At 40.6% G+C, this 13,215-nt stretch overlaps 3 protein-coding genes across 3 annotated transcripts; 1 reads left to right on the forward strand and 2 right to left on the reverse strand.

Annotated features, from left to right (window-relative positions):
- Positions 1–1,470: 1,470 nt before the first annotated feature.
- LOC139282440 (transcription factor HES-5-like) lies at positions 1,471–2,123 on the reverse strand. Its single transcript, XM_070902160.1, has 2 exons — positions 2,001–2,123; positions 1,471–1,887 (listed from the first exon to the last, which is right to left on the reverse strand). Exons 1-2 carry the CDS (start codon positions 2,121–2,123, stop codon positions 1,471–1,473), a joined length of 540 nt encoding a protein of 179 aa, XP_070758261.1.
- A 3,278-nt stretch (positions 2,124–5,401) lies between these two features.
- Positions 5,402–6,030, forward strand: LOC139282441 (transcription factor HES-5-like). Its single transcript, XM_070902162.1, has 2 exons — positions 5,402–5,524; positions 5,638–6,030. The coding sequence occupies exons 1-2, from the start codon at positions 5,402–5,404 to the stop codon at positions 6,028–6,030; spliced, it is 516 nt and encodes a 171-aa protein (XP_070758263.1).
- Positions 6,031–11,461: 5,431 nt separating this feature from the next.
- Positions 11,462–12,012, reverse strand: LOC139282915 (transcription factor HES-5-like). Its single transcript, XM_070902823.1, has 2 exons — positions 11,908–12,012; positions 11,462–11,794 (listed from the first exon to the last, which is right to left on the reverse strand). Exons 1-2 carry the CDS (start codon positions 11,968–11,970, stop codon positions 11,462–11,464), a joined length of 396 nt encoding a protein of 131 aa, XP_070758924.1. The 5' UTR covers positions 11,971–12,012.
- Between the last annotated feature and the right edge of the window lie 1,203 nt (positions 12,013–13,215).

Raw genomic sequence — 13,215 nt, forward strand, 5'->3', positions numbered from 1 at the left:
GTACAGCCCGAGGCGTGGGTGTTGTCATCTAAACGTTTCAGCGGCACCATGAACACAGTAAACACTTGTACGTTTATCTTTTTAACGTTTTTTCATGAGATTTTGTTCACTTGTTTTGAATATGAAGATAAGTGTCCATAATCCTATTAATTTGCACTTTTTTCCCCCACATTTTGTTTTAAATAAGGAGAAGAAAACTGACATATTGTCTCTCAACTAATGGATTATTATTGTTGCTGTTATGGTGAGTGGATTATTAAACATTAACTTGTTTGCTTGTAAAAAAAACAAAACCTTGATCAAGCAGCAGCTCGAAGGTGGGTTAGTTAAAACAAACATATGCTGACACAGAACTTTAATTTCAAATTCTAGTGGAGATCTCAAAAAAGATATACCAAATATGTCAGGCTAAAGTTTGGGGAGATTTGTATAAATTATGCGTGTTGAATATTTACATTTGATAATGGCATGGGGCAGCCAAAAACATGCAGTCTTTGGTTTGAATATTACTATAGGGGAAACAACAGAGAAAAACTGTGTAATTGTATTTGGTAATGCAGCTATTCCCATGTGTCTTGTGTTGAGGGGCACATGCATAAACTAACCACTAGAGGGTAGTGCTCAGCCATAATAGAAATAAATATTGTCCTTATTAAAGGAGTCTACAGACTGAGGGATGGAGACAATGTCGATTATTATACAAACTAATGCAATCAAATGTAAGCCCTGCATTGTTATTGCATTCAGATAAGGTTGTTCACTATTTGTTTTTGTCAGTGTAAAGAATGAGATGACACAGCTCGAGATTCAGTTGATGTTTTTTATTCAAAAATAATGAATGGTTCACATCATAGAGGCACTAGTGGTGATGACACATCACAGTAAAAACTTGTAGTCCAAGGTGGTGTACTCAAACAGAGTAGAGTGAGCAGTTTCAGTATCTTTACAAAACACGGGGAATCGTTTAGTACAACCTAAACAAAGTGAACTCTCTTACACTGAGAGACATATACATTTGTACTGTTGACACAACAAAACATGTTGATTATAGAACAGATGACTTCAAGACCCAACATGGGTCAATAATATTTTACAAAGTAAAAAGGAAAAGGAAAAAGTGCTACCAGAAAGTAGCTGAGCTCCTGTCACTGGATCAGTCTTGATACAGAAGACTTACAGGACTTAAAGGCAGGAGTGATAACGCTGGCCAGCATTGGCCAGTTTTTGATTATATTGATCAATCAATAAGAGAATATATGTTATTCACAGAATACAATATTGTTTTTTTTCCCACAAAAAAATATTTCATTTTCTTTGAAAATATATTCCCAATGGTAAATGGAAATATCAGTCTAATATGACACTTTGCACAGACACATCTATAACATTTCAGAATAATATTTCTGATAATAACTCCTAACCAATGTGGTCATCTCAGTTTCTGTGGCAGTAACTCCAGTCTGTAGGTGTCTACCACGGCCTCCAGGGGGCGCTGTTGGCTGGACTCTCCTCTTTGGTGATGCTGGTCTGGACTGTGGAGCTCAGAAGAGAGAAGTCAGCCTCTCTCAGGTTTTTATCAGAGGAGGACTTGTTGAAGTGGTTCAGAAGTCTTGTCTGGGACTGTGTCTTCACCTGCTCCCTGGACAGGAAGTTGTCCACCTCTTGGACACACCTGGAGTAGCCCTGTTTGACAGCTGCTGAGTCCACTGCCTGATGCTGCTGCCGCAGTCGTCTCAGGACACAAACTGTCATCTCCAGGATGTCTGCTTTCTCCAGCTTGGAGTCTGGCTGCTGTTTGAGGAACTCTGGACCCAGGAGAGACTTGAGCTGCTCAATGCTGCTGTTGATTCGCTCTCTGCGTAACTTCTCCACCAGAGGCTTTCTGAGCTGCAGAGAGAAGAACAAAGTCATTAATAAACTTATTCTGGAGTAAAATGTTAGCATGAACAAAGTCAACCTCTCATTAACAATATTTAATTCTTCTTGAATCTTCAGTTTACCTTGTGGGTCAGAGTCAGATGCTCCTGAGAATTGGTCATTGCTGCAGTGATTGTAGGTGCCATGTCTGGATCTCTGTGCTGTAGAGGTCTCTGTAGAGAGAATGTGATCTCTGCTGGCTTCATCCCTCCTATTTATAGTCCCACATCTACATATGAATGTGTGGGTCTCGGTCTGGTTGGAGTTTCTCACAGTTTCAGCCAATCAGAGAGCTTGGTGAGACAATAAGGCATGTGGAGCAGCAGCACGCTGAATACTGTTGTATTGCCTGGGGGACAATGGTTAGATCTCAGGGGAATAAGAGGACTGGGGGGGGGGGGGGGGGGGTGATGGAGACAGACTCACAGAGCTCTGTGTGAATCTGGGAAAGTGGTGACCCTGTAGAGAGAGCAGATCTGCTGCCTGATGCTGGGATCAATGACTTTGACTGAGCACACGCTCATCATCCCATCACACACGTGGGAGACTGACTTGGAGATTGTCCTCAACATGAAACACACCTTCATACCTCAGAGATATTTCTGCATCTGCGCTGTTAAATCAAGAATCAGTTCTTGATAAGTTGACCGGGTTAAAAAAAACAAAACATTTCTTTAAAAATCATCTTAGTTGTTAAAGCCAAGACGTTGCATAATCATGAACAGGTACCACACGTTTTTTAAGCTAACACAATCTTGCAAGTAATCACATAATTCGTATATTGTGATGAGATGATCGCTAGTTGTTGTACAGATCTAACAGAGGTGCCTTCTGTCTTGCGACAAGTTGTTCCAGTGAGTAAAGAGTTCGTCAGAGTTTCCCACACTGAATCCTGGGAGCTGTGATCAGTGCACCACAAAAGGACTTTGGATGCTTTATTGGGGTCTATTGGTCTCGTGTTGAGCAAAGGGCAGAACTTGACGGCACTAACCATCTGGAGGTGAAAACAAACACCAAGTTTTTGTCAGAGCTTTGGCCAACGCTAAAAAGACCTTGTTATTATTATTTACCACGATATTTAAACGGTGTTTTCTGATTTACAAACGTGAAGGGGGATTTGAATGGAAAGTTGTTTACCGGTAATTGTTTAATACTTCAAGGAATACCGAATTCCCTTTTTAGTCCAGTAAAAATGTCTTTGCCCTCTTTTGTCTGTTAGCTGACGTTAATTTAGAGGTTTCTTAAAGCACATGGAATTTACACAAAGGTGTATGTACATGTCAAAACATGAAGCAAAACAAAAAGTCTGTATAACCCTTCTTGTGAGGGCGACGTTTCCCTGGCAGCTTGGCACCCATCAATAGAATACATTTTTAAAAACAAGGCTCAGTCTGAAACGATGGCCTGATAAACAGAAGGGAAATGAAGTTGGCAGAAGTTAAGAGAGTCGAGACCAGAGAGAAACAGACAGAGAGAAAAAAAAACCTTCTTCTTCTTAAGTGTGCCAACTCCCTGTGGAGAGCAGTCAGGTGCTGGTGGGGCTGAGGATGCTAATCACACTGAACTGTGACTCTGCCTCTCACAGCTTTCCCACACTCTGCCCATTGACACAGCTCCCACTCAACAATAGACATGTGCCTTGTTAAATGCTAATTCATCCCCACACAAGCAGCTCCCAGCTCTCCCCTGAGGGAGAAGTTTGTTGTTTAGACACTCTCTCTTCAATTAGGAGAAGAGAGCAAGAGAAATAAACACAAATATTTTGACTGGGGATGTAACCTAACAACCGGTCAACTAAATGTGTTTGGGTGCAGATTTCATTATCACATACAGCTTTAAACTATACTTATACATTTAGCATTATAAGCAGCATATTAGCATTTAATAATGTACTTGTAAACAGATATATATACGCAGAAATGTGTTTATTAATGTACAGTATTTGTCAACAATTGTAACTTGTCATATGAAGACATATTTTATATTAATGCAACGGTTTTACTATATTGTCATTAATTTTCTGTTTATACACCAGCCTCCACTTCTGGGTGCCCACAGGAAGTTGTGGTTATAGTTATAGTTGTTGACAAATATATTAATAAACATTTAAAGCTGCTATATCTGTCATTTATTAAATGTTTGTATATACTGCTTTAATTAATTAATGCTCAATAAGGAGGTAAAAGTAAAGTGTTACTGTATTTTCTTTTTTTAGAGGATCAAGGCTAAACATGTTTCAAATTAGAAAATGATGATGACCATAAAAATAGCCATAATACTGTGGTATAAATTAAATAAAAGACTTGATAATTTGAACTTTTAGTTGAAACAGACCTCTAAGTTAAGTTTTCAAATTGGGTAATTTTGTAATTTTATAGAAATATTGAAACATAAGTAATATATATATTGTCAGGTTAAGTGAGTAAAAAATGTAAACATTTAAAATTCAGTGGTAAAGAGTCCCCCCCCTCCTCACAGACGTCTTTGTCTGGTCTGCCTCTATTGTCCCTCTGGGGCTCTGTGAGTGGGTTTTCCCTGCTTTCCCACACTCGGTCCATTCACTGCCTTCAAGAACAAAAGAAGTGTGTCTGGTTGCACATCACATTAATTATGGAGTCAGTTTACGAGTTTTGTCTCACTGCCTCTGAATGGAAATTCCTGTCATCAAGACTTGTCATTACCAGGCTTTTGTAAAATGTCAGTAAGGAATGCAGACATGCTAAGGATTAATGAACATTCAAAAACATTTTTTCCCCCCTCCTTTTGATTCAACTTGTTCCTCTGCATTCCAGACAGTTTATTGTGACGGGAAGGATAAAAGGGGGTCTATTCTTGCCTTGATCAGGTGCTGGTTATAGTGCTATAAGACTACGAATTTGAAGTTAAAGCTTATTTGTAATAGCTGCAATCAAACTTTATTCAAAACATGATCAAACCATTTTCATCCAGCTGTTGAACAGAAGACATCCAGGATAGTGTTACTTTCTTAAAGTTAGTATGACTACCACCTCAACTGCAGATTCAGCATCACCAGACCTCCTACTTACAAAAAAACCCAAGAGGAATACTTTTTATGCATTGGATAGTGTTAAGTTTACAACAGAAATAAATGCATGTTCAGCTTCAGAAAAATGAAAACGTAACATGTTTTCATTTTCAGTCTCCCACGTGTGTGATGGGATGATGAGCGTGTGCTCAGTCAAAGTCATTGATCCCAGCATCAGGCAGCAGATCTGCTCTCTCTACAGGGTCACCACTTTCCCAGATTCACACAGAGCTCTGTGAGTCTGTCTCCATCACCCCCCCCCAGTCCTCCACCTGTTCCCCTGAGATCTAACCATTGTCCCCCAGGCAATAACTGCATTCACAGTGCTGCATCCCTTATTGTCTTCCTGAGCTCTCTGATTGGCTGAGACTGTGAGAAACTCCAACCAGACCGAGACCCACACATTCATATGGAGATGTGGGACTATAAATAGGAGGGATGAAGCCAGCAGAGATCACATTCTCTCTACAGAGACCTCTACAGCACAGAGATCCAGACATGGCACCTACAATCACTGCAGCAATGACCAATTCTCAGGAGCATCTGACTCTGACCCACAAGGTAAACTGAAGATTCAAGAAGATTTAAATATCGTTAATGAGAGGTTGACTTTGTTCATGCTAACACTTTACTCCAGAATAAGTTTATTAATGACTTTGTTCTTCTCTCTGCAGCTCAGAAAGCCTCTGGTGGAGAAGTTACGCAGAGAGCGAATCAACAGCAGCATTGAGCAGCTCAAGTCTCTCCTGGGTCCAGAGTTCCTCAAACAGCAGCCAGACTCCAAGCTGGAGAAAGCAGACATCCTGGAGATGACAGTTTGTGTCCTGAGACGACTGCAGCAGCAGCATCAAGCAGTGGACTCAGCAGCTGTCAAACAGGGCTACTCCAGGTGTGTCCAAGAGGTGGACAACTTCCTGTCCAGGGAGCAGGTGAAGACACAGTCCCAGACAAGACTTCTAAGCCACTTCAACAAGCTGCAGTCTTCCTCTTATAAGAACCTGGGCTCCACAGTCCAGACCAGCATCAAGAAGAGTCCAGCCAACAGCACCGTCTGGAGGCCGTGGTAGACAGCTTACATCAAAACTTTAATGTTGAACGAGCAATTGTCCATGTCCTCATTCTGGTTGTAGTCTTATGTTGAAGACTTATTGCATATGTTCCTGCAGTCTTTCACTTTCATTACCTTTTGTAAAGGTCAGGTTCTGTGTTTCTGTGATATTTGTAGACGGCATGTTGGCTCCTGTTTTGTATTTCAAAGGTAGTCACTTATTTCTGTTTCAGGTGTTACTCTGTGAAGTAAACATTGTTGTTCCCATGGGAACGCCTATATATATTGTCAGTAACACTGGCAATGATGTATGTTCTTTTTCTCCGTTTAGGAGACACAGTTAATCATGTTGAACATGTCTCAGATTTATATGTGATATTCACATGCTCTGTTGATTGAAATGTCCTTTCTGATGTATCTTTAAATATCTCAATTGTCTGCATTTTTAGCAGATTAATTTTGTGTGCGAAAAGTTTCATCAAGACAAATGTGCTGCTTTATAACTCTGTGAGTGACGGCACTCATACCTTCAATGAAGGGAAGATGTCTCAACGTGAATGTATCTCTTCAGGCCAAGTGAAGCGCATTAAAACAATCACAAACAAAACAAAAGGAAACGTTTGCTTGTCTCATTTTTATCAGCTACTCGTGTAAATCGCTGCATATAAAGCACCAGATCTTAATCTACTGCACATTTCAAGATGTGTTTTCAAACAGCAGATAACATGGCGAGCATGTAGAAACTGCTGACAGATGCAGAATACTGAGCCAAATGTCTCAGTAAAACGTCACCTTTTGGTGAAACTGACCACTCCTCTCTTCGTCAGGGTGTGATCAGAGGGTTTTTGGTCTCTGTTACACGGCGATTCAACATCTTGAAAAGACGCCACAAACATATGTTGGACAATAAGCCGGATAAGGTTGACAGCCAGAGAGCTGCTGGTTCAACCCATCAGCTGTGAGCTTATGCTTTAATCACGTCTACAATGTCTTTAATCAATGCAAAATATAATGGGAAGACCAACATAATGTGTCTCAGTCAGGTGCCTTCATGAACCTGCAGAACAGATTCAGATCGGTCATGTCTCTGTAACTGTAAAAGAGCCTGCCTCTGTTTTGACTCTGTCAGTGGAAAGCTGTCAGTCTTCCTTAGGTGTTAAACTGAGCTGAGATCTGGTGAATGCAAAGGTCACAGGATACGATCCATATTCTTTTCACGCTCATTGCACCATTCAGTGAACCATCTATGCCCAAGCTTCTGAATTCATTATGTTTCTTTGCTCTTTTGTTCAGGTTTCTCCTTTAATTTGTCACCCGCCTGTACATGTGTAGCGGTGGCAGTTAGCAGAGGGTCTGTCATGGAGCAGTCAATGCTGCTGTTCATTGTGTTTAAATGGCGCTATGAACTATGATTCAAAAAAAATCCCAAAATGTAATTATCTGTACAGAGTGTGACTTTACCGATTAACTTCTGAATTTCTTTTTCTTTTGTTTTTACTTTGTCAGAACATGAGGAGTTTAAAATACGTATTCCCCCGAAAGTTGATTTAAATGAGGCGACATGAAAAGACTTAAATATCTCTTACGTATTTATTTTCTTGAAATGTGAAAAAAACACAAAAACAAACTTCAATCCACTTTGGATAAATAAAAATAAAGATGGTGAGTGAAACAAAATATGCATACATGGCATACACAAAATAATAACAAGTCCCTTTTCAGAAGAAAGGTTGGTGGTTAAAATTATGACACATTATACCTTGAAACAAGGCGGTAAGACACTGTATCACACAATATTTGCCTATACAGTATTTTCACAGGACGAATAGGTTAATATTGCTCTGTTTGGCTTATATGTTTAAGCAGAAATCAATAAAACATTTTAAACATTTTGGTCCTAAATATTTAAACATCAGCACCTAATTCCTGCATAGTTAAGAGACTGTGGTCTACAACCACGAGAATCATAAATCCCACAAATAGCAGCACAACATGTTTTCACAACGTAGCTACTGACTCTTCTTCTCAGCCAGTGACCTCTTCTCCTTTTACCTCTGAATCCAATTTTCTTCATCTGGCTGCCGTTAAAGCCAAAATGAAGCCATGTCATAGGAGTTCTGTAGGTCTGCTTGTCATAATGCAAATAATGCATTTGTCCACAACCAGACGCAGCTGGCATCACTAAAATCCGTAGTTCACAAACTGCAAACGTTTTCAGTTTCAGTGGTTTCTTATTGTCCATTCCTCTTCGTCATTAAAAGCACAGCGGAGCCAAGTCTTCCTCTGCATCAGGAAACAGACGTAAAATGTCCCTTGAATATTTGGAGTAGCCGTTGTGCGACAGCAGGGCTTTTCTCAGGGTGAGGAAGGACTTTGTTTTCTCCAGGAGATCTGAAACAGGGATCCCATTCTGCAGGTGTTCTCCGATCAGAGCCTTCAGCTTCTCCACTCCAGTGCAGCATTTCCTCTCCAGCATGTGGAGTTTACACCTGAGAGGAACAGAGTCATGACGTTTATTAATATGCTCATCAGTTCAGTAAAAGGAACTCAATGAAATAAAAGCTTTTACAGAAATGAAACAACAAATGTAATGTAGCTTACCGAAAGAGCTGCTCCTTCACGCTGTCCTGAAGAGCGAGATCTGCGTAGAGAGCCATGTCAAGGTTGTGCTTCTTGTGGTGTGAGTTCTGCTGCTGCCTGCGGAGGTTCAGAGGACGTCTCTGTTGACATCTGCGTCTCTGCTCGGCATTTATGCCGCTCATCCTGCGCTCCCTTTGCTTTTTTAGCCAATCAGGAACCTCGGAGCTCAGGACAATAGAGTGAATTTAATGCCTGTCACACTGAACAGGTGGGATGCTTTATCTGTCTGCCATAGATCAGTGGGGTCAGTGGGAAAATATTTTTCCTGAAGTGGACATGGGAAAATTTTGTTTCCCACTGTGATGCTCAGACTTGGACACTGATTGTGATTTGACATAGTAAATCTAGGAATGTGAATTGAAAATAAAATTAAATATTCTATTAAACTTTTCCAGTTAAACTGAACAGCTGAAATGTCTCAGTGGCATCACAACATGGGCAAATGTCTCATATTGTAAATATTAAAAGCACAGAACTGTATGATATTTTAAGGAGTACGATCCTTTTCTTACTTAAATGAGATGGACTCTCTTCTTCACAGTAAATGTTTATTTTACATCACAGCAAAACTCTGAATTACCTCTGTAACTAAAACTAAGCTCTATACAACTAAACACATTCTTTAATAAAAATGACTACAAAAGCTGTGATAATGTTTTAAAGTTAGATTTTCTGATTGTGTGTGTGTCTCAGCAGTGAGTTACAGCTGAACCAGATGGCTCGTCTGTGAAGGGGCTTTCTGCCTTAGAACCGTCCTGAGGCTTTGTGGGAGCAGACACACTTCTATTGTGTGTGCAGCTGAGCAGGCTGCATACTGAAGTGTGGGAAGCCGTGTGTCGCCGCGGCTCCCAGCTCCCAGAGAGAGAGGAGGGCGTGTGACCGGGGCACGTTCAGCCTTGTGCAGGGAGCTGTGGGAGCTCAGAGGAGGAAGGGGGGGGGGGCTGGGAAACCTGAGCCCCTCCACAGACAGCAGATAGACTCACAGACAGATGGAGAGGAGATAAGCAGGGAGATAAACCCACCTGAACCTGATTATCAGCTTGCAGTTGTCTTAGTGAGCTCACAGAGAATAATGACCAGAAAGAAGACATTTATCACAGATAAAGAAACAAAATTAATACTCCTCTCTCAAAGTGCATCAAAAGCATAAAGGTGAAAAGAGAGACAAGAATGCCACGTCAGTGATCATATCACAAGAACTGCTTGATTCTGCTTGGAAAAACAATACTTTTTCAAATAAAAACTTGTAAGGATGATTAATAATCTGACCTCTGCAGGTGCCTGGCAGGAATCGCAAAGACGCCCCCGTCTCTGGCACAATTCCCTCATATTATGGTTCGGTCAGTCAATCAAAAGCACTTTTCTGATAGTAAACTCTGACTTCACGAGTTGACCCAGGCCACCTAAACGCACTATCAACCATAAGCATGACCAACATAAAACACATCTTTTATTTGACGGAGGTCTACAAGCTGCACACCGATTTATGAGTCCAACACCCCCCATGATTAAAGCAGAGAGCCAACAGAAATGGTTAATGAGGTGGTGCTGCAGTATGATCGATGACTATGTAATTACTGAGTCTTTTTTCCCTTGAGAATACATTTTAGATGCTGGCTGCAAGCAGTTATGTCATGATATATGTCATCAATCACATTCAAAACTCTTTGTCATTGACCTCTCTCTCTCTCTCTCTCTCTCTCTCTCTCTCTCTCTTTCTCCATTAGCTTTGGTTGGTGGTGGTTAATGATACACTAATACACTGGTTAATGCTAATTCTCATTGACATGGTTAATTGGAAAATACAAGCAGGTTTATTTGTCATGCTAATTGCATCTTAATTAAAACAACTCGTATAATAAGGAATGTATTGCAATAATATTATATGTGATTGCAGTCACAGTGAGATGCAGAGTGAAACTTATATTTTAAAATCATGACACAAAATAACACGTGAACACAACATTTGCAAATGGCAGTGTTTCTTTATTCAAAAAGGCACAATGAGCCACATCAAGTGTGGAAAGCTCTGGCTGGTGATGATCATACATCACAACAAACACTTGAAGATTTCTCCAAGACACAGTGTACTCAGTAAAGGAACAGCTGTCTTCATAAAAGACAAAACACATTGAGAAGAGACTAAAAACTGCTCATTAATATTATTTTCAAACGAAAACAATCATTTGCTCTTAATAAAAAAAAGCTTAACAGTAAATTTGACCTTAAAACAGGTCAAAATGTTCTTATCACAGAGTGATGACAGCAGGTTAACAACCGCTGAATACATACATGTTCATTAAAGAACACATGACAGCCACTGGAAAATTGTGACAGTGTGATGTTAAAGAAACCTTTCAGAAAAAAGGGTAAACATTTGAATCTTACAACAGATCAGTTTTGAGTCATCACAGAGATTTAAATGAAGTCCATTATGACAATATGTCCATAAAAAGGACAATTAAGATTTCTGATCAAAATGATCAATAACAATAAAAAGATAACAACTGTTACCATATCATTATATACTACCAGTACATGAAGTACAGTGAAGTATAATAATAATTGCTGATGCAATCAGATGTGGTTCATGCAACATGCATGACAAGATGTTCTCTTTCTTAACTTGAAAGATATTGTTGCTGTCATTTCCTCAGGAAATGTCATCTTTCACAAAGAAAACACACAAAATACAGACTTCTGTTCAAACAGAAGAACAAGTCCATAAAGTTTCATAGAAGTCAGTCCAGTCATCTTTGACCAATGTGGTCATCTCAGTTTGTCTGGCAGTATCACCAGTCTGTAGGTGTCTACCACGGCCTCCAGGGGGCGCTGTTGGCTGGACTCTCCTCTTTGGTGATGCTGGTCTGGACTGTGGAGCTCAGAAGAGAGAAGTCAGCCTCTCTCAGGTTCTTATCAGAGGAAGACTGCAGCTTGTTGAAGTGGTTCAGAAGTCTTCTCTGCTGTTGATGCTGCTGTTGCAGCTGTGTCAGGACACAAACTGTCATCTCCAGGATGTCTGCTTTCTCCAGCTTGGAGTCTGGCTGCTGTTTGAGGAACTCTGGACCCAGGAGAGACTTGAGCTGCTCAATGCTGCTGTTGATTCGCTCTCTGCGTAACTTCTCCACCAGAGGCTTTCTGAGCTGCAGAGAGAAGAACAAAGTCATGAATAAACTTATTCTGGAGTAAAGTGTTAGCATGAACAAAGTCAACCTCTCATTAACAATATTTAAATCTTCTTGAATCTTCAGTTTACCTTGTGGGTCAGAGTCAGATGCTCCTGAGAATTGGTCATTGCTGCAGTGATTGTAGGTGCCATGTCTGGATCTCTGTGCTGTAGAGGTCTCTGTAGAGAGAATGTGATCTGCTGGCTTCATCCCTCCTATTTATAGTCCCACATCTCCATATGAATGTGTGGGTCTCGGTCTGGTTGGAGTTTCTCACAGTTTCAGCCAATCAGAGAGCTTGGTGAGACAATAAGACATGTGGAGTAGTAGCATGTTGAATGCTGTTTTAGCCTCGGGGACAATGGTTAGATCTCAGGGGAACAGGTGGAGGACTGGGGGGGTGATGGAGACAGACTCACAGAGCTCTGTGTGAATCTGGGAAAGTGGTGACCCTGTAGAGAGAGCAGATCTGCTGCCTGATGCTGGGATCAATGACTTTGACTGAGCACACGCTCATCATCCCATCACACACGTGAGGAACATTCATAGTGTAATGTAAGAATTACATGTAGGATAAAAATAAAGATTAAAATAAGTGCATAAGTTTTGGCACTTTTACAGAATTAAAACCTAAAATGAAGCAGGTGAAATCCCTTTTTTTTAATTGAAAATTTAAATATTTTATTTTATTTTTTCTTCATATGTGCCTCACCAAAATTGCACCATTTACCAAAACAGTTATATGAGTTGTCACAGAACAGTGTGATTCCCATTTGTGGCACTTTAAATAAACTCAAGACAATAATCTCACTGCTGTCCAGATGTTGCAGAGTCTTTTGACACGTGCCTTGTAGTCAGTGTGAGGAACAAGTCCAGCTCAGTTTCCCACACTGACTCTCTGTATGGTGTGGTCAATGAACCACAAAGGGACTTCTGTGACAGATGCTGCCTGTGTGTTGTTATAGAAACAGAGTGTGACATCACCAACCATCTGGAGGGAAAGGACGCCATTGGCTGGATTTGGCAGTTGATACAATTTGAAATTTTGGTGAAGAATCTTATCATCAAAATGATTTATCATCTGATGTTTCCAGTTTCCAGTCATTGTCATACATGTTGAACCTCTCCAGTCATAATCACACTTTATTACTGAGCATCAACTGGATCCAAATTTCAGCTCTACGCATGAGGGTGGGTGGTTTCCTAGGGGGGGGGGCATCTGTTTCCTGAAGTGTGCCATATCCCTTTGGAGACTTACTTGGCTGCTGGTGGGATGGATGTCATTCACACTGGACTCTCTCTCCAGAGCTTTCCCACACTCCGTCCAGCAGCAGAAAATAGACATGTGCCCCTCTACAAATGGACCTTTTGAGGATCACGTGCACACAGGTGAAGCA

This window comes from Enoplosus armatus, chromosome 3 (assembly GCF_043641665.1).
Source record: "Enoplosus armatus isolate fEnoArm2 chromosome 3, fEnoArm2.hap1, whole genome shotgun sequence".
Taxonomy (NCBI): domain Eukaryota; kingdom Metazoa; phylum Chordata; class Actinopteri; order Centrarchiformes; family Enoplosidae; genus Enoplosus; species Enoplosus armatus.

Coding starts and splice junctions, on each gene's coding strand:
- LOC139282440 (XM_070902160.1), bottom strand. CDS start 2,123: ATGAAGCCAGCAGAGATCACATTCTCTCTACAGAGACCTCTACAGCAC. Junction 1,888..2,000: donor ATCTGACTCTGACCCACAAG/GTAAACTGAAGA, acceptor TTCTCTCTGCAG/CTCAGAAAGCCTCTGGTGGA.
- LOC139282441 (XM_070902162.1), top strand. CDS start 5,402: ATGAAGCCAGCAGAGATCACATTCTCTCTACAGAGACCTCTACAGCAC. Junction 5,525..5,637: donor ATCTGACTCTGACCCACAAG/GTAAACTGAAGA, acceptor TTCTCTCTGCAG/CTCAGAAAGCCTCTGGTGGA.
- LOC139282915 (XM_070902823.1), bottom strand. CDS start 11,970: ATGGCACCTACAATCACTGCAGCAATGACCAATTCTCAGGAGCATCTG. Junction 11,795..11,907: donor ATCTGACTCTGACCCACAAG/GTAAACTGAAGA, acceptor TTCTCTCTGCAG/CTCAGAAAGCCTCTGGTGGA.